Source organism: Zalophus californianus, chromosome 13 (assembly GCF_009762305.2).
Source record: "Zalophus californianus isolate mZalCal1 chromosome 13, mZalCal1.pri.v2, whole genome shotgun sequence".
NCBI lineage: Eukaryota > Metazoa > Chordata > Mammalia > Carnivora > Otariidae > Zalophus > Zalophus californianus.
Window position 1 is genome coordinate 77,636,976 of NC_045607.1, and position 24,442 is coordinate 77,661,417.

At 41.4% G+C, this 24,442-nt stretch overlaps 1 protein-coding gene across 8 annotated transcripts in view; it reads right to left on the reverse strand.

The window, feature by feature from the left end:
* PCSK5 (proprotein convertase subtilisin/kexin type 5) overlaps nucleotides 1–24,442 on the reverse strand; it is a 470,351-nt gene that overhangs the window by 252,507 nt on the left and 193,402 nt on the right. For all 8 annotated transcript variants that reach the window (XR_003523749.2, XR_003523748.2, XM_027616047.2 and 5 more), the window contains exon 9: nucleotides 15,693–15,793. Coding sequence is in view for 6 of the 8 variants with exons in the window: in XM_027616047.2 (XP_027471848.2) it covers nucleotides 15,693–15,793 (101 nt within the window). In the remaining 2 variants the exon portion in view is untranslated. The remainder of the gene's footprint in view (nucleotides 1–15,692; nucleotides 15,794–24,442) is intronic.

Consider the following 24,442-nt stretch of genomic DNA (forward strand, 5'->3'; position numbering starts at 1 on the left):
TACCATATACTTGAGAAATAAATGGGAAAAAAATAAGGAACACTTTACAAGATTCTCTTTATATTCCATAAGTACACAATTAATTTTAGCTAGCTGCTGTAACAATATAGAACACACACACACACACACACACACACACACACACACACATTATTCAGTTAAAGAAACTATAAATGTCACTCAGGAAAATAAACAAAAAGGCATATATAAAATATTCTAATACTAAACCAATAGCATAATAAACAAATTTCATTTGTAATATAAGCAGAAATATTTAAAAATCTATTCTTTTTTTTTTTTTAAAGATTTTATTTATTTATTTGAGAGAGAGAATGAGATAGAGATAGCACGAGAGGGGAGAGGGTCAGAGGGAGAAGCAGACTCCCTGCTGAGCAGGGAGCCCGATGCAGAACTCGATCCCCGGACTCCAGGATCATGACCTGAGCCGAAGGCAGTCGCTCAACTGACTGAGCCACCCAGGCGCCCTAAAAATCTATTATTCTAACGAACCCCATAAATGATTCTAGTGTGAGAAACTAGATACTAAAAATCTCAACAGATACTGAGAAAAGACCCAAATTCCATTTTAAAAAAACCTTTGTAAAACCAAAAATGCTGCATAGCCGCATGAAGAAAAGCAAACATCAACAAAAAGTAAAACAAAGGTTAAAAAATATTCAGAGAAAATCAGGACCTAGGCATGAAAGCTTATTGTCATTCTTGATACTTAATATTTTAAATGGTTAGCTAATATAATAGAAACGCTAATCGTGATTATATCAGCTTCCCTATTTGTAATACTTTCCAAATGCCCAAATTTATTTCATCTTGGCAACAATCTGGTGATTCTAGGTTATCACCCCAAATTTCAGATGAAGAAACTGAAATTTAACAAGGTCAAGAAACCCAACTTTCACTTGTTGAAGGCTACCCAGGTAGTAACGCGGTGGAGGAAGGATCGGAACTGAAGTCAGCCTACTCCAAAACCTGAAGTCCTATGACCACTTTGTACAATAAAGATAAACACGGAAAAACCTCAGATGAACACAGATAAGTATTACTATAGTCAGAAGCCATGTATATACCGCCCCCCACACAGCCGAAAAACAAGGTAATCAGTTATAACAATGTCAATTAAACGGGCTAGAGAAAAGAAAAACACAGAAAAATTTGTATGTCTGTTATACATGAGCTACTTAAGGGCATAAGGATAACAGCAAAACATACAAATATTTGCTATTCCAAAAAATAAATCTAAAGCAAAAAGTATGGAACTAAGGACAAGCCTGAAATGTTATTTGGCCAATAAAAGAGAGATCTGAATAATTCAGAGGCAGATTTTCTTGAATGGGAAAACCAACTGTTATAAAGAAGCCAAGATTCATACAGTTGTCATAAACTGTCGCTCAGACTGTTTTGGGGAACATGGCAAAAGGGTTCTAAATTTTTCCTGGAAAAATAAACAGGTAAAATGCTTAAAGGAAATGTTTAAAAAGTGGAATGATACTGTAATGTCAAAAGAATTGACAAAGTAATAAACAGAAAACTCAAGGGAGACCTTGACAAATTCAATGACTGGAATGCAAAACAAATTGTTTTTGGAGATGGATTACATAAGAAATGGCATTGAGTAAATGGATCTCTATAAAAATTCAACTTAGATCCTCATACTGAACGCCAAAATATATTCTACTTGGTTAGACATTAACACTGAAAAACGAAATGAGAAAATCCTAGATGAAAATGGAAGTTGGAAATTGAGACTTTGAGATAGGAAAGGACTTTCTAACCTGAGCTCTTAACGTGGGGCCCATAGATTACCCTGGGGTACAGCAAATCCTCTGCTACGAGTGTGTTTGGGAAAGCATACATAGCTTTTATAAGCATACATAACGTTCTCCAGGAGGTACCAAAAGATGAGTTATGACTAACTGAAGAATTTATATAGGACACAGATAATTGACTAATAATAATGAAAGAATAAAGATAAAAGTCTCCTCTGTCAAAACAATCTGAAGCCAACCTGAAAGCAAATGACAAATTGATATAATATTTGTAATAACTATGGCCAGGGGTAATATATGGAGCATATACTGATAAGAAAAATATTAACAAAAAAGATTAGCAGGTGATTTGTAGAAGATTCACAGAATTACATCCCTTTTGAGTGACGTTGAACCATGTTTCTGAAACTCATTTTGAATATTAGTTCCTAGAATTCAGGAATTTCTCAACACCCAATTTCCAACAAGTAGAGACATCCACGACGACCTAAAACCTTCTTGATTCTAATCTTGCTTAACTGCATTGGACAAAGCATTATGTAGTTAAAATGAGTGGTAAAAAACTAAAGGAGGAGGGAAGACAAAATGAACAACAGGATCTGAAGGGAAGGTGACAGGCAGATTGAAGACAATAAAGTAGGAGATATTTTTGCAATAAATACATTGTATATATTAAGAATATTTGGAACGGACATCATAGTATTAGGAGTTACTGTACTATTCAAGCATGAAACAGTTGCTGAGTTGCTGAAGGTTGTGTAGGGAGAATTCTGATTTTTGTTTCTATATTTCTATGTGCCTTATATGTATTTTTTTTTTTTTTTTACAATTGGTATGTATTATTTTAGTGATTAGATCGATTTTTTTAAATGGTTCTCTTGCTAGCAATGTTGGTGGTGATGGGTTTGCTCTCCCGGGACCTTTCAGTGTTCAATATTTTAGTGCAAATAAAATGAGTGGAAGACTGTCACTTAATTTTGCCAAATAAGGACAGCATCATTTCATACAATTAAGAAAATTTTATACCAAAATAGTGCATAATTTCCAAATAAGCCACTCAATTTTTTTTAAAGTAAAAAAAAACCCAAAACCCTTTATTTTTAAAATAACTTACATTCCATTACCAGTATTATTCTCCTTTGCCTGGTGATCCTTGAACACCCTCTCGCTAAATAGCATCTCTACAGACCAGATGGTCTCTGGGCAACCTTCCAATGTTATGATTTCTCAGACAAACTGATCATAAGTATTTTATATTTCAGGTATGGTATTGCCTATAATGGAGAGTTTTAGTACAATGAAAACTATAAAATTGAATACATCTGCTACGGCAATGAGGCTATTAGATGTCAACTTCAATGGCACCTAAATTCAGAGCAATGAATAAGAATACAGCATGACTAATACGATCACTCCCACATCATGCTCTCTCCAGGAAGCTCCCTCTTATATTCTTTCAAGTCAGTTATAAAGGTTTCCAATAGCCAAATAACAAGCAGACTCCTCTGAGAGCCTACCTTAAATTTCCCTCAGTTCTCTTCCCTCCTCCCAACATTCCATGGTTGCGTATCAAGTTTTTCAGATAAACTAGCGTGCCCACCAAAAATAGAAAATCGAGGGGTGTCTGGGTGGTTCAGGCAGTTAAGCATCGAACTCTCGATTTCGGCTCAGGTCATGATCTCAGGGTTGTGAGATTGAGCCCTGCATTTAGCTCCGCACTGGGCGTGGAGCCTGCTTAAGATTCTCTCCCTCTCCCTCTGCCCTTACCCCCCGTTAAGAAAGAAAAAAAAAAAAAAGAAAATTAAGGCTTTCACTGGATTCTGGATGAACAATTTTAAACTTTGAAGGGATGCTCAGTTTTCAATCATGTATGGGCATATTTCTAAATACTGGTAGAAATAAAAAAATATAGATTATTTCTCCTTTTCATTTGGCCTTCTGTTACCTAAGGCTTGGTCATGATTTAAGCACCACTGGATAAAAAAGGGTGAAACCCAGTTAATGCCGGAATCGATAACTCAGTAAAAACTCATAAAAACCAAGTATAAATTGAATCACCTTTATGACTCCACTTTCAGCAAAAATGCTATCATTTCATTGGTGGCCCTACCTAATCCTTTCCTTATTTGCTGTTATGCACCCTTTGCTACCCTTAGCCCACCAGCACTTTCTATCCCAATATCATCCTTTGTTTTTTCTTCCATAGCACTTAATATCAGATGTAATTAACTTTTACGCCTCCCTTCGCTGGAAGGCATGTTCTCTGGGAGCCAGGTTCAAAGCACCATATGCATTTGGGATGACCCTGCTCTACCATTCTGGCAGCTGAGGCATGGAACATCCATGTCTTGCTCATAGATGTATTCTAGTTCTAAGCACGGTGCCGGACACTCATGGAGTTACATCAGAATTTTGATGCTAAAGATTGCAACAATGACTGTAAGTGCATTGCAATTTCCGAGATGGGGAAAGAAGGGTTTCAAAATAAAGAGACGATGGTAACAAGCATGACTCAATAAGTACTGCTTGAATGGATGAGTCAACATTTAGAGTTAAAACTAAATTTGTTGGCATTTATACCCTACTAACTACAGCTACCTTAAAAGATACCTATTCATACTTTTCAATAACTAAAGGGAGACTGCCTTCTCTCCACTGATTCATTCTCTCATTATATGAATATTTGATTGCCTACTGTGTGCCCAATATTGTCCTTGGTGCTGCTGGGGCTACTGCAAATACTCACTTTCAAGACAGCTGACAGTCTGGGGTTTTTTTTCCTGTGATCTATGGACCACTTGTAATCGAATCACCCAAACTATATTGAGGGCTATGTTAAAAAAGAAAAAGAAGATAGCAGGAAGGGAAAAATGAAGGGGAGGAAATTGGAGGGGGAGATGAACCATGAGAGACTATGGCCTCTGAGAAACAAACTGAGGGTTCTAGAGGGGAGGGGGTGGGGGGATGGGTTAGCCTGGTGATGGGTATTAAAGAGGGCACGTTCTGCATGGAGCACTGGGTGTTACACGCAAACAATGAGTCATGGAACACTACATCAAAAACTAATGATGTAATGTATGGTGATTAACATAATAAAATAAAATAAATAAAGTAGAATAAACAAACTATATTGAGGGTTTCAAAATCTACTCTTTTAAAAAAGATTTTATTTTTAAGTAATCTCGGCACCCAACATGGGGCTTAAACTCACAATCCCGAGATCAAGAGTCACATGCTCTACCGACTGAGCCAGCCAGGTGCCCTCAAAATCTACATTTTTAAACAAGATTCTGTATGACTTATACATACTAAAGCCAAAAAAAATAATCTTCAGAGTATAGCTTGAATCCCTCTTTTTCTATAAAGTCCTCCTAAATCATCCCTATTCAAAGTTTTGTCACCCTTCTCCTTACTCCTGGCCCTTCGTGGCAGCCTTTGCAATTAAGCATGTCTTGTCATAGCTCTTACAACAGAAAGGTGATGTGGTGTAATAGTGCATTCTGGTGTCACATCACCTGGAGTTCCATTTCCAGATCTACCGCTTACCACCTGGATAAACTTCTAAGCCTCTTCCCACATCTGAAATAGGGAGCTAATGCCTACCTAGAGCACTGCTTTGAGGACTAAGCGAGATAACCAATAAAAGCACTCAGCTCAGTATCTGGCACAGAGCAAGCATTCAGTGAAAGCTGTCTACTATTTTTATTTTTCATCATTTTTTGATTTTACTTTTTGCACTCTGATGCACTATTTCCACACTCAATTGAGGCAAGAAGAAACTTTGGTCTCCCACACAGCATATCGCGGTCAGAGGTACTACGACTTTATGGGTTAGAAAGACACTACCAGGCTTCACAGGAATATCGTTTTTCTGGGATATGCAAAGAACATAAAACTTGACTTCACCTTGGTCACACATATGGTTACTCAGTAAGGTTCAGAATCATCACAAATGGAGAAACGAAAATCCAAGATGGCAAGAAATAAGCCAATCTTCTACACACAAAATGTCTTTTTGTGAGCAGGTTGTACTCCAGGTATCTCAGATTACTTCACTATGAATTTGTTGCTTTGGGCTTTTGACAAATCAAATGCCATCATTGATTTGTTGAGGTCAGCATGAATAAATCTTGTATGCTAGTGAAATGACATGCTTTTCAGTCTGTCATTTCTACTTCTCTTCTTTACATTTCTCTCATACTGATGGCAAAATGTATTATGACTCTGCAAAAACAGAGTAAAAAGAATGCCAGAATCAGCTAAACACAAAATAATAGTGTCACTAGAAACAATTATCCTTATCTGAACAAATGACACAAATACATCCTACAAGTAAAAAAATTATAGGTTAAGACAACGTGACCACATACAAGACTGATTCAAAACTCAAGACGACGGGGTATAAAAATAGGGTTGAGTTCTAACTGGGTTTCAATATAGAGTTTAGGAATATATCTGAGAATGTTCAAATACAAAGACAGTGATATTTGATGATGCCATACAGTAAGTCACTTTGCAGAATGTATTGAAATATGCTTTGATTAAAGTGATTAACTTAGCAAACTATGGTGTGAAACTATAATGGACCCTGGCGGGGGGGGGGGGGGGAAGGCAGCTTCTCTTATGCTCAGCAAGAAAAATTATATTTGATAGTGTTTGGGGTGTTACCATAGACACTATCAAGAACAAAAATTTCCTGGCAATGAATAAAATCCACAAACCCTCAAGAGATTAAATTTAAATACTAAATTTTACATATTTCTTGAAGAACCCACTAACTCATTAGGTTTTCTAAGCAATGTTATGGGGTAACTGCATAAAAGTCAATTTGCTATTAACACCCTATTTAAATTAAAGGACATAGTAGATGAGCAATTTATAATGTAAATAAATCCATATTCTTTATTTTCTCTATTTTAAAAATGTAAATTGTCTCAGTCTTTTATAGCAACCATGATCTTAGTGAAAAGCATTTTCTAAGAATTACATAATAAATTGCTGGGGGAGCCGATGCACCAAAGCACAGTCAGTAATTGTTTTTTTATTTTTTTTAAGATTTTATTTATTTATTCATGAGAGACAGAGAGAGAGAGAGAGAGAGGCAGAGGGAGAAGCAGGCTCCCAAGGAGCAGGGAGCCTGATGCGGGACCTGATCTGAAGGCAGACGCTTAACCATCTGAGCCTCCCAGGCGCCCAGCACAGTCACTAATTGTAAGAGAAACTGGCTACTGGCTACGGGTCTTGTTGCAAGACCCGGAGGGCCAGAGATCTAGTCCCATGGGTATTTATGCCTCTTTTAATTCTCAGAATCCCATGGAAAGAATAAAGGGCATCTATCTCAATAAATGGTACACAATCTACCCAAGAGCTCTGCTAAGAAACTAGACCGCAGCCTTGAGTTTTTCTTTCCCCCCAAAGCACATTATTCTAATTCATTCCGTTTGCTGTACCTGCAAAATGAACATCAGATCTATCCACTTCTTTCTGTCTCCATCATCATCACCCTGACCAGGCTCCCCTAATCTCTCCTGAACTATGTTACTAGCTTCCAAAATGGTACCTGCTTTGCTCCTACACCAAGTGTTCTTCAAGGAGAAGCTGGAATGATCTTTAAAATTTTTAATCAGATCATGTCTCCCTCCTTAGAAGACTCCATAGGCCTCTATCATGCTTACTTATTATGATGCCCTATGTGATCTGGACTTTTCCAAACCCTCAGCTCACACTAGCCATGCATATCTTCCTATTTCTCAAACCCAGTAACCATGTTCTAACTATGTGGTCTTCCCAACTTGCTCCTCCCTCTCCCTTGCAATGCTCAGTCCAGTTCTCTACCAGTGAGCCTTCTTATATTTCAGGTCTCAGCTAAAATGTCACTTCCTCCAAAAGGTCTCTCCATTATCACTCTAGATAAAATGGTTCCCTTCATCAAATTACTCTCTCCATTATTCTACTCTGTTTATATTGTTCTAAGTACTTATCATTTGGTTTGCTGTAGACGGCCTCGCCAAAGAGGACAAAAATTTCATGTCTGTCAACCCACCATTCAATTCACAATGTCTAGTGTAGGAATTGACAACAAGTAGACCATTAATACATGTCTACTGAATGGATGGATGATTCCATCTAAGCTCAATGTTACTGACACCCATATCCTCTTTACATACCTTTCAGAGATGAGAAAAATGAGATTAGAAGTTTCCTTCCAAAATCCCTTCTCACACACTCCCCTCCCCCCACCCCAGGCTTAAACCAAGAGAAGCTTTCTACATTATTTTCTCAAAGTGGTAGCATTGTTTATAGAATTCTCAGGTATAGTGTCCTTTGAAACGGAATTCTGGTCAAGATGGTGGAGAGGGGGGCACATCACAGATAATGATATAATTAGTATAAAATGAGTCAAATCCCAGAGGACACCATAAAGGTCTTTCCCACTTTCAATCTTAAAGTGATCCTGCTTAGATTAAATCACAAATCAGATATTTATAACATGAGACATTTCTAACGTAACGTATGACACCTGGCAAGGAAAAATGCTGGGAATTGCAACTGAACCGAGAACTCTCTTCTTAAGAAGCAATCTTTATTATTACAGCAATAAGAGCAACATACGTTCAGTGAACCATCTATTTTTGAAAATAAAGCTAAGCCAAAGCAGCAGCTAACAATCACCTGGTTACTTCTCTGGGCGACTCAACTATCCATCCCTTCTTCGTTTCCTCATCTCAGGAAGGGGATAGAACACATCGGGCTAAATCTCAAGACAATACAAGATGAAGGAGCCTTCTGACCAGGGCTTTTCCAGCAATACAGGACACCTTTGGAAGCTGCATTATTTTAAGCCATTAACCACTAGTTAGGTAAAAAGTTGAGTCCAGTGAAAATTGGCTTCCACATAATTTGAACTTGAAAAGTGCTAGAGGACACAGTGTATTGTCTGTGTGTATGTAGACATAACAAAGCTATTTTCATGCACAGTGCTGGCAGAAGGCCCGTGGTAACTGCTCTGTGAGTCTGGTTACAATTATTTCACTATAGGGAATCATCCAGGACAGTACATCCCTTCTCTGTCAGCTGGCCCTCAAGTGGAAATGTGTGCTGTTTTTACCTCACAAACCTTTTCAGCTCTCCTCCCTGAGCACATTTTAAGTCTCCCCACCCTCGTCATGCTACAGATCCCAACCCTTCATGCCAGAAATCTCAGTTAAATGCTAAGCCCAAACTACAACATTACAGTACTCAAGAAACTCTGGGAGTATGGGGGAAAGGGGAGTGTGTGTTAACTCCATCCTTACCCTCATCATTCTACAGAATCCGGGGCTCATGGCATGAGCATGTGCATGTGCTTCTGAAGTTCTAAGTGAAATAAGGAAAACTCTCCTAAAAGCAAAGAGTTGATATGTTCTCTGCTATTTTACCTCAACAACCAAATGCATTTGCCTCCCCGCCCACTGCAGCATTTCGTACAGGGAAATGTGGCCGTTGGGAGAGTTTCTGATGGAACATTTTATACTGAAATGTGTTCTTAATTAAAGCAAAACAAAGAAGATAAGAAGAATTTACAAGATATCAGGCCTAAGATGCTAACCCCAATATTTAGAAATGTTTATGTCTATCGAGTCCTTCTTATGTGGGCTCCCTGCAAAATGGGTCAGTTCTAGAACTTTGAAGCCCCTCCATTAGTTATTTTAACTCAGCTTATTAAAAATTCCAGGCACCATCTCAACTGTCCCAGGTATTAATCTCTCACAGTAATTGAATCTCAAATATTTGGAGCATTTCCTCATATTTTCCCTCCATTGGAAACATACGTAGGTAAGACAGAGGTTATAAGGTAGAGCAAAAGCATAAAGTGGTTGATCGGTAGGAACTGCATGACGTTTATATAGATGGACTTCGTAGGTTTATAAGAAACGCAGATGTTAAGTTTAATTTCCTGAGAAAAGAATTTTCAGGATGGTTTTTCTGAAATCAACAGCATATGGTGTGAATCATCTTGTGGCTCAACACATCTTTAATTCTTCACACACTGACCTCTCCATGTCTCCCATTATCCCTTCCGCTAAAGATCAAAGGTAGAGGGGCTTCTCTTCGAAGCTAAGGAAGGAAATAATGCTATGTCTTTATTTTACCTGAGTTAAGCCCAATTCTAAGGAATAATAAGTAAACTGGGTAAGGGATGAGTTGAGGTGGTGTGGGGAAGAAGTCACTAATCAACACCAACAAGAGGAACTAAAAGATAAAAATAATGAATATATGAAATTGGGCAATTCTGTTCACCTCATTTCCCTGGTACAAAAAATAAGAAGGTTGGACTAGATGGATTGACCTAATGTTTGTTTGGAAATGACCTTTTGCAAAACACGGTGCTTAGATGTCATGGAGGATATAAAAGTGTCATGGAGCCCATGTTCCAAGTTGGATCATGGAGGCTGGCCATTTCTATTTTCGGCCAAATCCTGCACGCTCCCCCAAAATGATTGCATTGGCTTTCTTAAACAATTTGTGCATCTATGTTAGTGTACGTTTGCCTCCCTTTGAAGGCAAGTGGCAGGTTTTACAAATATTTAAATTACGTCCTGCCTAATTCACGTAGCATATAGCATGATGCTTTAATTTTTTTTTTAGTGTGTACCAGATATTTGTTATATGCCTATAAATAAAGACTGTAAGGTACAATCCTTAGTCTCAAGGAGTTTAAGCCTCGTTTGGAAGAGAATACATACAAAAACATCTGTAGTACAATAAATTAACTAAGTTACCGAATACTATATCCTCTCTATATACATTCTATAACCTGTGTTCTACAAATACGTATATGATATATTCCAACGGGACATTTGAACTAGGAGAGAACAGATAGGTAATAAGAAGAAAGTAGATGAGCCTACCTAGAGATGTGTGTATATGTATGCCCATGGGGCTAGCTAGCTAGCTACCATACCAGAAGCAGTGACTGTTTAATACACTCCAGGTATATTTCTAGTACAGAGTGACACTGCCACCCCAATTTGTGTATTTTCTGAAGTTAGGTCCAGATACATGAGATGTTCTCAAAGGAAGGTATCCCTGAGGCCCCTGAGATATGAAATCTGAGGAAAACGCTTCCAGGTCACTAAAACAAGGATTTGTGGAATATTCTGTGTATCGGAACCCTCCTTCTCAAAGTCCTAAATAATTTTAGAAATTTCTTCCTGACTCAGTCCCTTTTATTGACCATTCACTGTGCAACATTTCTTGATTGCTGAAAATACATTATTCAAATTTCCAGTGAGAGACCATTTGCAACTTAAGGCCGAAAGGTTTCTTTAGTAAACTTCACTTTTGAATGTCCTGAGCTAATGCTGGTAATTGAACATATAAAAGATTCCCCTAAACTAGCTTCTCTTTGCCAATAGTTACAGACTCAGGTCAGGGAAACTTTCAATAAAGCTTAGTTTAAGAAATTGAACAATAGGGGCGCTTGGGTGGCTCAGTTCATCAAGCATCTACCTTCAGCTCAGGTCACGATCTCAGGGTCCTGGGATCGAGCCCCACATCGGGCTCTCTGCTCAGCGGGGAGTCTACTTCTCCCACTCTCTCTGCCTCTCCCCCTACTCATGCTCTCTCTCTCTCAAAGTCTTTAAAAAAAAACAACCAATCTGAGCAGTGTATTTTTATGAAGGTCAATTATTTCAATTTTTATTTTATAAGCCATTTTGTAGGAAACATCACTTGCTAACGACTGTCTTTTCTCTTCCCAGCGGGCTAGAGTAGTAGCAATATATGTATATTAGTGTCAAGATGCAAGGCTCTTTATACACGTGACCTGGTGTTCTTGTAGGCAGCTCTCCTAAAACTGTTAGTCATGTTTCACTACTTTCTTCATTTAAGGACACTCCTTTTACCAGAGCTTTCTGAGTTATGCCATACAAAAACCATCACTTGAAGTAGCAATGGCCCAAATGATAATTAGTTCACTCATAATCACTGATTACATATTCCTTTTTCACTCCGCTGAAAAACCCAAAAATTCCTTCCAAATCCACAAAACCCAAATAATTGAAATATTATAAACCTCTGAACTAGTATATACATGACAAGAGCATCCCAACACAAAAAGTTTTCTCCCCTTTCTTTTAAGAGCACAGTTTTTTCTCTTATTCTGAAATCGTTTACAGTTTTTTTTTTTTAGAAAGCTAAGAAATGCACCACTTTCAGTGCCCAGGCAACATCTCTGGGAGCAGAAGGAAACTGCCTTATCTACTAGAAAGGCAAAGTTTGCGATCAGACGTCAGAGGCAGCTAGAGAGAAGAAGGGGCTCAAACCCAGGGAGAGCAGGTTAAGGTGGCAGATTTTTAGAGGCACTCAGAATCCTTCTGGTCTTGGGAGGATTCACTTTTACCTGAGGATCTGGGGTGCGCTACAGGGGAGTCTGTTACAATACGTGTTCTTACACACCCGTGGGAGAAGGATGGCGGGGGGAGGCTGTCCTGTGAGCTGTCACGCAGAGTTAACTCATGACTGAGCTTTTGTTGAGCTGGGATAAGAGATCTGTACGCTTGAAGCTTATCTGTTTCTATGCTTTGTATTTGTTTTTGTTTTCTTTCCTCTTAGATTCCTACCAAGGTGTTTTTTTGTTTGCTTGTTTGTTTTCTGGGGTTTTTTTGGTGTTTGTTGTTGGGAAAAGCTCTGAGGGGAGGGGAGCGAGAAGCATCAGAATGGCCAATGGTTGCAGCCGTTCCAGAGGAGGATCTACTGTTCTACTGATGCAGGCAAGCACCTGCGGATGCAAAGAAAGCAGGCTGCGGGGAGCTCGGCAGGTGGGAGCTTTCCCTGAGTAGATACTGTAGTCGAGTGACCTCAGGAGAAGTGAGGATGCTTCCCTCTAGGACATGGAGAGTTGGGCTGTGCCAATAAACAGGGATCAAAGCCCCTGCTGGTGGTTCTTCACCCCAGCACTGAGCCTCATCGTTCCTCACTGACCCGAGCAGGGGATGCGTGTCTGGAGTGCGGCAGTGTCCTGGCGCCCAACTCTGCCTCCCTCTGCCCTCTCCCCTCTCTCCTTTCAAGGGAGTATCTCGTAGATCGGGCTTTTCAGCTTGTGAGAGGAGAGGCTGAATCTCCAAATACCAAGGTCCAAGTGTTGTTGAGAAGTACTAGTATAAGAGATCCCCGGGGACGGGGTGCGGGGGCTGCAGAGTGGGCTTAGGCTTAGCGCTTGAATGACCACAGCCTTGGCAGACTGTCATTTGAGCTCCTGGCTCCAATTTCTTAGTTCAGATACGTTTTCCTCATGTGGGAGGCCCATGGCTTATTGATCCCAGTGGATCATCCACTTTTAATGCCCCTTCTTTTAATGCTCAGACATCTTTCTCCTAACCTCCACCTTCACTCAGAGGCAAAGACTGGCCTGTAGAACAAGCCAGTGGGGTTAAGAGGCAAGGCTTATCCTTTCTTATTTTATCAGATTACTGGCCATCTACTTTGGCCCCAACATCAAACTGAACTGCTGAAAATCTTAATCTACGGTGGATTTTTCCAGGTAGGGTGTATCCTGCAACCTTCCTTCTACTCATCACAGTTGAGGCAAAAATTAGTCTTTAAAAATGCTCAAAATGCAAAGAAAGAGAAAACAGATGAAGAATTCCGGGGTGTTCCCAGCCCCAAAGCGAACTTATCCAACTGAGTGGGCTGTTTGGGGCACAAAGGTGAGGATTTTCCATTTGAGCTTATTGGTCAAAAGAATTGTTGAAATATGAGTGTTATGGTGTAATATCCCACAGAACTGAGTATCCTGTAGGTCTATAGCCACAGATAGGGCACCTGGTTGCAAAGTTTGAGATGACAATCATTTTTTGGTGGTGGGGGGGGAACGGGGAGGTTCAGGAAAAATTCCTGACTTTTTTTCCCCTTCAGTATTTTGTGCATTGGAAAATATTCCTGAGAAACACCCTAGAATTTCAGGATAAAGACAATCTATTTTCAAAAATCCAAACAACAGTGACCCACTTAACAACAGACAGTTAATGGAGACTGCTGGGGGCAGAGCTGCCCAGTGAAAAGTTGTCAAGTGAGAATTTAATAGGGTAAGTACAAGTTTTTTTGCTACACCCCAACTTTCACCACTTTAAAGCATATGATACGCTGAAATGATTAATATTTCTCATCAAAAAGGAAGAAATACAAAGATTTGTGGGAAGCTAGGCATCCCTTAGCACCAATGTTTAGGCAAGAGGCCAACAAGAGATACAATACGTGTTATGTCCTGAATGTTTCTGTTCCTACAAAACTCGTGTGTTGAAATCTATTGCCCAACATGATGGTACTAGGACATGGGGTCTCTGGGAGGTGATTAGAACAGGAGGGTGGAGGCTTCATGAGTGGGGTTAGTACCCTTACAAGAGACTCCAGAGAGAGCTCCCTTACCTTGCCCCTTCCTGCTGCCATGGGACCCACCTAGGAAGTGGGCCTTCACCACACACCAAAGCTACCAGTATCTTGATTTTAGACTTCCGGGCCTCCAGCAAAAGGAGAAATAAATGTCTGTTGTTACAAGCTACCCCATTTATGGTATTTTGTTATAGTGGTCGGAACAAACTAAGGCAGCCCACATCCAGAGCTGTGTTCTTCTGTCTGTCTCACTCCAAGGCTTTCCACGGCTTATAATTTACTCTTTCCATTTTACATTAAGGCCCTCCTGCCTTAATAAAGGCCCCCTGCCTTAAAAAGGGGCAGCTGTAAATGTATTGAAAATGAGCCAGAACCTTTCTTACTGAAGTACCCGTGTCTCGTCATGATTCTTGTATTCTTTTCTTGTCACCTACTATTGCTGTACGTCAGGGTACGACTAAGTCAAAGGATCTTTCCCTTCCTCCCTCGGGCAGGGGTGCAAGGCTATTTTTGGAAAAACACTTACGTTATTACTTCGGCTGCTTTTATGGTCCTCTTGTAGGAGGGTGTCAGAGTGCAGGCCCACAGTCCTTTTTCTAAAATCTTTGGACCTGATGTGCTTGGAATTCAAATTTTTTTCAGATATGGCATCCAGAGCACATATTACACAAAACTTCCAGTTGGTGGGGGGCGGGGGGGGGTCTCAGCCAGCACCTTATAATCCAATACATTCATACTTCTGCAGTAAAATGTATGAATTTTCACAACAAAGACTGTAAAAGACCTCAAACCAGTTCAGGGCAAGCTTTGCTATCAGAGGAGTTTGTGTGTCAAATTTGCAAAAGAACTTTCAGTTTTCTGGACGTTTCGGATTTTGAAACGGAGGGTAAGAGAGTGTAGATCTGTATGAGTTTTGACAGAATTAAGATGAGTGATTTCAAAGAGTTAAGACAGCAAAATCTGTTGGTGTTTACAGAAAGACGAGGTGAGACCTACTGCACATCACCTAAGGGGCCTTTCAAAGGGATCTTTGAGACACAGAATTTGACCACGTTGAACAGGATTGAAGGTAGATGGGTCGTTCCTGTCCCTGAGCATCTGTCATATGACCTTGACACATTCTGTCCCCCAGAGGGAGCGCTATTGTCATGGAATCTGAGCTGCCTCACTGTTCCGCAGGGAAAGGGCCCCGACTGCTCTGAGCCTCACAGGAACATTCCCAGACTAGAATAAAAACCTCAACAAGGCAAGAGTGTTGGAGCCAACTGGCATGCTTGCGCTATGACTCCATAATAAAGTAATTACACAGTTTGATTTTTTAAGGATATAAAAACCAAAAAAGAAATGTGGGTTTTTTTTTTCTTAATAGAGGGAAAACAATTCTGTTTAAAACCCTCATCTTTGGTGTTTTATAAAGGTGGGACTTAGAAGGTTCTATCTTGGGCCCTTGCCCTAGGGATTCTATCGGAGGGGATGGCTAAGTTGTCCTTGAGGTGAGGGGCTGTCGGCAGCGGAGACATAGGGAGATAGGCTTACTTGGCTTCCAGGGCCAACGCAATGATGCCTGCGGCCATGGGGGCCGAGGCCGAGGTCCCAGTGTGGTTGTCCGTGCAGCGCTGCCTCAGATCCGTAGTAATCTAGAAGACAGAAATGAAAAATTTAGGGTTCTGGGGTCAACGGGAGTCACATGCAAGTAGAAAGAAGTTCACTCCTAAAAGTAGAATGGAGGGGGTGTTGAAACAGTGGTTTTAAATCCCTTGTTCTTGCACTTCTGTGACCCTACCACTTCTAGAGAACTGCCTGTGTAAATCAACTTGGAAAAGAGAAGCATGTGGAAATCGGACTGCACTTCTGTTAAAACTGGGGTCAGGACTAGGGTCAGTCTTTGGCTTGGAACATAGGGGTTATGCCTGTGTGCCTTTCAATTTTACCCCCCCAAACCCCTGCTTGCTTCACCCCAGACCTAGCTCTAGTTAAAACTAAAGTTCTTTCATGACCCCAACATTTTTAATGATCAGATACGTTGAACCGACCACCAGACACTGAGGTAGGCACTGGAAGCTTTAAAGCACACGGTTTTATTCCAGAACGGATACCTTGGGAGAGGCATAGGTTTTAAGCAAAGGCATGCTCTGCCATAGATGGCACATCGGTTTTTAGCACCCACAGAAATGGTGCACGGAAGAACCAAGACCTCCTCAAAGATTGAAGGTGAATACCAAAAACAAGGTTGAACCCAGGGTGCTTGAGGGGACATTACGGCACTAAGGGCCTGCCGGTATAGTACAGAAGGAGATTCGCCATTTCTCCGGTTTGTGAAAGCAGAATGTGAGAACTAGATCAGTTTTTCCTCTTGGTTTGAATCCAGTTTACTTCAGCTGTGGCTGAATAACATTCCTATCAGCAAGAGCTGTGCTTTTTAACCTTCCTTTCATGATCATTTCACCCAGGGAGAAAAAGTTAAACTGAGATTCTCCTTAACAAGACAAATGAGACACGCTGAGGTAAGATTTTGCAAACCAGTGAAATAGCCAAGATTTAAAAAACCTGCCCTCCCCAACAAGCGTCTACTTTTGCCTCCTCGGGGCTGATATCGCTCCGGCTGGGAACGCACAAGCCTCAGGAGATGAGCGGGTGCTCTCCCTGAAGTTACTGGAAGATGGTGGTTAAGCTTTGTTTGGCATCAAGACAAATAGGAAAACTGAGGTGAAAGGTCATCAGAAAGGTGTGGGGGGGGGGGGTAAAGGCAGCTGAAAACAAAGTCCTGTTGTTCTAAGGTGTATCCTTCCAGAGGAGTGTGGAGATTGGTTGATTCAGAAAGAAATCTGATCTTCACAGGAAGAAAGTGCCGCCTAACTCCTCAGAAATGAGCCCTCCCCTCAAAGTTTCCTCAGGGTCCCCTGAGGATGTCTGAATGGACTCTTTAATTATCTGCTACGGATCTACACTGACACGCTGGCTGACCTAGTTTCACACAGGGCCATCAGTTCTGTCTTTTGTTCCTTTTGACACTTTGAATGTCACCAGATTATCGATACCAGATAGGCATTGATACCCAAGGATTGGCAGAAAGCACAAAAATATATAGAACCATAGACATGGTGGTGGGAGAGAGGAGGCAAGTCTTACCCTCTTTTCTTGGAATAACTGAGTGGTGGCCAAGAGCCCCAACATTGTGTTTGGCAAGCAGAGGTTATTTCTTGATTAACAGATCTGATTAACTAGCCATCTTCTGAACCTCCATGTCGGATGCTTGCAAGATGTTTGGGTAAACAGAGCCCTACCCACTTCTGCATAAGAAACTTTCTGGATTTTTAATTATTGACTTTAAAAAGGTATTTCTTTGGTTTTTCTGTTGAGGGAAAATGCACGTAACACAAATTTACCCTTTTAACCAACTTTTCAGTGTCCAGTACAGTATTGTTAACTATATGCACGCTGCTATACAACAGATCTCTCTAGAACATTCTTATCTTGTATGAATAAAACTCCTTCCATTAAACAACTCCTCATTCTTCCCTCCTCCCAGCCTTTAGTAACCACCATTCTACTTTCTGTTTCTATGAGTTTAACTACGCTAGGTACCCCATATAAACACAATTGTATCGTATTTGTCTGTGTGTGTATGAGAGAGAGAGACTGGCTTTTTCACTTAGAATAATGTCCTCAAGACTCATTCTGTTAAAGCACATGGCAAGATTTCCTTCTTTTTAGGCTGCATAATATTTTGTTATATGTATTTACCACATTTTCTTTCTTCATCCATTCATCAGTGGACATTTGTGTGCCTTCCGTCTCTCGGCTCTTGCAAATAATGTTGCAAAGAACATGGGGATGCAAAGATCTCTTCGCAATCCTGTTTTCAATTTTTGTGAATATGTAACCAGAAGTGAGACTGCTGGATCACTGCAAAGGTACTTCTACTTCATTTGAAATTGTGGTTCAATTCGCAGCCTTGTTTTCCAAAGGCCTGGTCTGTAAGTCAAGGCATGAACACCCCAGAAGCAATCCGTTTCCGAGTCTCCAGATCCTCTGTTGTTGAGAGACGGCTCTGCCTGCATTCTTCTCATTGTACCTCACCCTCATGGTCACATTCCTTGGCCAAATTTTCTTTTTTTCAATGACTTGTGCCTGGATTCAAGATTTTTCACGATGTCTTCCCATTTGGCTCCTTTTGCTTGTTCTTCAGCTGTACCAGACACTTTTGGTACACAAAAACCCCTCCAGAATAAACACCCCAAGTGTGTGTAACGTCCTGGAGTCGAATAAATAACCACCTCCGGCCAACCTCAAACGTGAACGATAAAAACTTTATGAGGCCGAGTCCATAACAGGAAGATGCCTTGTTCATACAGAGTGACAGGTAGAGACGTATACGCTGCATGCTTAAATAAAAAGCTGCTCCGTACTTCTCTATACAAACACCAGCCACATGTTAAACGCTCTTAATATGGCCACGCTTGTGGAATTCCAGATCGGCACTGTGGTCTCATTTATTTATTTATTTTCCAAGCACTTCATCTAAATGAAATGTGAGTAGCATGGGTGTGTGTGTGTCGGGGGGGGGGAGAGTGCAAAGGGGGTGGGGCAGGAGGGCCAAGGAGAGTGGGAGGGGGGAAAGGGACAGAGAGAAAAGAAATAAAAGCAGCCTCCCTCCCTCTCACCCTGTTTTCAGGGGAAATTCCAGCTGGGTCATTTCAAGAGGAAGTTACTGTCACTGGTGGAAATATTTAGGTGTAAATGACTGGAAAGATCTAAGGCAGGGTTTTCATCATTAAGAGAAGCCACAGTATCAGGGAATTTGTAGGTCTCTCTTCAGAATGAAAAGGCAAAGACCACCAAGGAGCACACAGTCTTGAAGAAAAATGATGTCCCGAAAACTGGAACCACATGGGGGAACCCCATTAATCACAATACACGCACGCAGGCTCTGACAGCATAATTTAAAAGCAAAGTTGTGTGGAACAGTCGGCCCATGTCATGGAGTCCAGAGGCTCTACGTGTGAGAACAGAACAATAAAGCCCTGTAGGTTTCGATTCCGTTTTAAAGCAAGTCCCAAAATTGGTTTCCATCCCAGGGGCTCATCCAGTGCACTTCAAATTCCCTACCCAAATCAGAAACAGAATTCTCCTCCACAGAACTTCTCAGATTGCTCAAGAAAATATCCTCTCTGTCCATCAGAGTGAGGGAAACAGGAGATGACACCAGGCCTCGAGCCAGATCAAAGCTGTCCTGATCAGCAAATGAGATGTTCGGCCTATCTCAGGATGAGGAGCAGATGGTTTTGGGGACGCCACCAGGTTAGGGATGTCATCTGTGTTTGGTGAGAAGGGGTGGGCGTTGTTCAGGTCTAGTCATACTCCCTCTGAGCAGAACCCTGGCTTTTTCTCATCCTAGGCTCTTATTTCCTATTATTTCACATTTCATTAGTTGGGCTGATTGGATCTTTTATTCCAGCCTGTTGAGGAAATTCTCCAGGGAACCTCAGCTCAGATTGACTTTGGCCATGAGTGACAAGTCTTAATAGCAACCCTGCAGTTAAGACTTTCTATCTCCCTGATATCTTGTGATCTGTTTTATTTTGAAGGTGCCATATTGTCTCCTATCTGTTAAAAGAGCAACTGAGCAGATATTTTTAAAACATGAAATGATTCTACTGTCTGTTAGGTTGAATTTGTTTCTGGTGTGGAGTTTGATTTGGATTAGAAATGTGCCAGAAAAGCTGTTTCAAACACAGCGATGGGGGATAAAGGCAGAAAATAAATCTTCAGTGTGTCAATGAATAAAACAGAAGAAGCTGATTTATTAAGCACAGCAAAATAAAATGGAATGGAGGACCAATTAATGCTTTCTGGGTTCAACCGAAGTCTGGTCTAAAATTCAATCATGACCGAGGAGTCCGCACAAAATTCCAGTGCTGTGTTCTATGGGAATCTGTAAATGTGAAGTGCAAATGTAAGGTTTTGCTTACAAATGTGAGGCTGTTATCACTGGAGGAGGATGCTATCATGTATCATTTTTGCACTTCCATCATGTTCAGCTCTGTACTGGGTATGGAGCAGAAGCACAGTATTTATTGGTTAAATTGTGGTTAAATTACTGATATCAAGCTCCCACAGACTATACTTTAAACTCCCCCAATTATTAGGGAAGACTTCAAGGTTTTTTTTTTTTTTTTTTGTCCAATCTCCAAATAAAACTCATATAAACTCATAACCCACCTACAAAAATTACATGCGTAGACACGTACATATAATCCAGGGGCTGAAGTAGTTATTCCTCACCACTGCTAGTATTAGCACAAACTGGGTGGCTTAGAAAACTATCACCGCTTGCAACAAGTGCGAAAACATGCAACAAGTGTTTACATGTGTGCACGCTCATGTGTGTGTACAAAACTACATTTAAATCCGCAGGAACTTTGCACGCAAGATACACTATTAACTCAGGAAATAGGAGGCTCAGAAGGACCAACTTGCCTAAGGATGCACAGTTACTAAAGAGCTGGGTAAGTGGCAGAGCATTAAATCCTGACGTGGCCCCAAAAGAAAAAGCTGAGTTACAGGGGGTAGCCATCCATGAGAGCCAAGGTGGCCGTTCCAGACCACCACTGGCCATGGCGGTGGAATTCGCCTTGAGATCCAGCTCTGGTTAGCAAGTGGGCATTGACATTCTCCTTCAGCCCACAGTGGAAATCAGAACTTTTCAGGAACAGTCTTTTCCTCTTTTCTTTTTTTTTTTTTTTAAAGATTTTATTTATTTGAGAGAGAGAGAGAGAGAGTGTGTGAATGAGAGAAAGCAAGCACGGGCAGGAAAGGGGGAGTGGCAGAGGGAGAGGGAGAAGCAGACTCCCCACTGAGCAGGGAGCCCGATGCAGGGCTCATCCCAAGACCCCAGGATCATGACCTGAGCCAAGGCAGATGCTTAACTGACTGAGCCACCCAGGCACCCCGTCCTTTCCTCTTTTTAACATTCTCAAGAGACTACGTGTCCAGCTTCCAAACACACTACCCACATCTGGGTTTCCTAGTCTTCTGCTTGAAAAATAATGACTTTTCCCAAATCTAAAGAAGAAAGAGAGAGATGATAGAAATCAACCTGGGTGCGAATGGTGGCTATGCTTGAATAAGGATTTGGGTGGCAGGGGAGGGCTGGACTGGGAAGCAGGATGTTTCTGCAAAACAAGAAAATGCGTAGCTGCTTAGGAACATGGAAAGCACTAAGACAATTCCTCCACATGGAATTGGTCGCTCAGTCCAAGCCTGAGATACCCCAGGTGGCAAGTTTGTTCTGAACACAAATAAGTAACATGATGTCAGGAGAGGGCTGAGCAGAGCATATATTCTCAACGTTTGGCTCGCAAGACCCCTCCCAGGAGGAATATGATCACCACCATATTCCAATCTCTAAGACAAATTGCTAGAGGAAAGAGGGCAAAGGTTGAACTAGTCCCCAAAGAAAGAGATAATTTAATGATGGGAGGAGCTGCGGAGAGAGGGAAGCTTTATTCCCCAAACACAACTGGGGAGAAACTTCAGGAGACAGCGAAGGGTTACAAAGGGGATCTTTAATGCTCTTCGACACGAAGAAAGGTTGTAGGTACAGCTTTATCACGTAGCAAGATTCCTGTGGGCCATTTCGTATGTCAAATATTTTACTGTCAAATACCCTTTGCCTTTCACCAACCTACCAGAAGAAGGAGTTTCTCTTAAAGAAACAGAGCATCTCCCTGTCTTCCTGTAGGCATATAAACAACTCCTGAAGCTCCCATCCTTCCCAATGTCTGATCGTGATTTATGCATGAATATTTACTCAGCTCAGGCTCTGGGAAGGAACAAGGCAAAGTCTTCAACCTCACGTAGTTTCCGATCTAGTTTTTGAAAAACAGTTTCCAATCTGTTTTTTTCTAAAACAGACAGCAAGAAAACGTGCAATGTACTAAGTCGCTCTGAGAACAGGAGGAAGAAAACTGAATAAAGAGTGGGGGAGGGGCGCCTGGGTGGCTCAGTCAGTTAAGTGTCTGCCTTTGGCTCAGGTCATGATCCCCGGGTCATGGGATCGAGCCCCACATCAGGCTCTCTGCTCCTCGGAGAGCCTGCTTCTCCCTCTCCGCCTGACACTCCCCCTGCTTGTGCTCTCTCTCTGTCAAATAAATAAATAAATCAAATCTTAAAAAAAAAAAAAAGAGTGGGGGAGGTGAGATTTTAAGGGAGGTGAGAAAGAAAATCCTCCTTGAGGTGATGCTCAAGAAGAGGCATAAATTAAGTGCAAGTGCTATCTGGGGGAACAGTGCCTTAACAGATGACACTTGTCACAAGACAGAGAGCCGTAGCTTGAACGTCACACAAAAGTCATAACCTAGAGGAGGAGCTCAGCGCTGATACTGTGCCACAGGGCCCAGCTACCCAGAATGGCAAAGAGCTTTAGGTTTCTGCAACAGGACTGATGGTCTTAGGGGATTAGCAGAAGGTCTTATGGCCTGAAAATTAAAATAAATCCGCCAGGTAGTGAAAAATAATATATATTTGCATGTGTATGCGTATATGTGTGTATATATATATTATCACTGCGAAAAGAACCCCAAAAGGGTAAGAGCAGCACCATTCTGTCAGACGCCTCCAGAATGGATGTCTTTTGAAAGTACCCAGAACACGACTGCATACTGGTTACAAGACAGGCTTGGGCATCCATCCTGACTTTGGTGGAAATCCAGGCTCTACAGCTTACTGCCTATGTTTCCTCCAAGCACTCTATAGTTTCCTCATCTGTAAAGTGAGGACAGTGCCTGGTCGTCCTGGGTAGAGTTTTGAGGATACTATGAGATGATGCATTTAATGTGCACAGCCCAGTGCCTGGCACTATGTTAGGAAAACTGTGAATGTAGGAGATATTTGACATGGAATACGATGTATGCATTATTATCAATCAAAACATATTATTTGATCATATGGCTTTATAATAGCCAGTCATCTCAAATGATTTCTATTTAGCTTACAGGGGAGCTTCTTATTGTAGTATTCTTGATATTTTGGATGCTTCACTCGTAAAGAGATATAAGGCCATTACTGATCTGAATCTGTTAAAGCATGAATGAAATACCAACATCCACAACTGTACTAATAGCAGGGGTAGGAAACCAAGAGACAGAGATCTGGCTGTTCTGAAACCCAGGAAAAGGTTTTCCTGCTTGCCTACCATGACAAGACATTCTGTTCAGGATGAGTAAAATTTATTCCACAGAAGTGCTTTTCCAGAAGCAGAGGGATCTTTCCTCTCTTCTGAATCCTCGGCATGCGCCTGGGTTAAATCACAAAGGTGCTCTACGCAAATAAGACACGACAACTGTGCTCTCCTGAAGAAGCTGCCAATGGCACAAGGAAATGGATGGCCCGGGGAGGAGAGCCCCAGAACAAAGGGAGACAGACACCACCATTCCTGCAACACTCAATCACAATGCCACCGCCAGGAAGCGGGCATCTCCGAGGCACCAAGGGCAGCTGGTTCAAAGCCTGGTGAAGAAAGGTCCCAGGCACGATGCAGGATTATTTGTCATTCTGAGATCTAGAAGGAAAAGGGGTCCGCTGGACCATAAAAGGCTGATGTCGTTGCCAACTCTACTCATGTTCAAACCACTAACATGTTCACGATCAAAGAGCCTCTCTCTATGGGGTAGGTGGTACAGATGGCAGTATTTTGTAGATGGGAAAAATGGAGGTACAACAAGAGCCCCTATTAACAATAGTTGGAAAAACGGTCAGCTTTGCCTCCCAGGATGCAGAATGCTACACCGTCTTAGGGAACAGTGGTACTGGTCACTCCTGAGCAGCTTGTCGTGCCAGTGTGGTGAGAGTCCCTTACGTTCAGCATCTCATCTTCACCAAAAATCTGAGGCCAGCGAGGGTTTTACCTGCATTTTACAGATGGCGTAACCAAGACTCTCTGAGGGTCACTGAGCCACTGAGTGATCTGTCTGAAGCTAGAAACTCTAGCTTGAAAGAGCTACTAAATTTCCTCTCCAATTTACGGTGATCTGGAGATTCACGCAAAATCAAGAGATTCGAAGAACCGGATGGAGAAAAATTACTAATAAATTGCTGTGATGAAAATAGGAGAAAGAGATCAAACAGAAGGTAGAAACAAGTTTAATATATAAAGTGAGTCAGGAAAGGTTTTGGTGTCAGAAGTAGCAAGCAGGGAGAAAGTGAAGTCTGACTGACTGGATTCACCCAGTGACTGGATCATTCCGTCCATCCCTGGGAGAATCCTAAATGACCACCTGTCATGG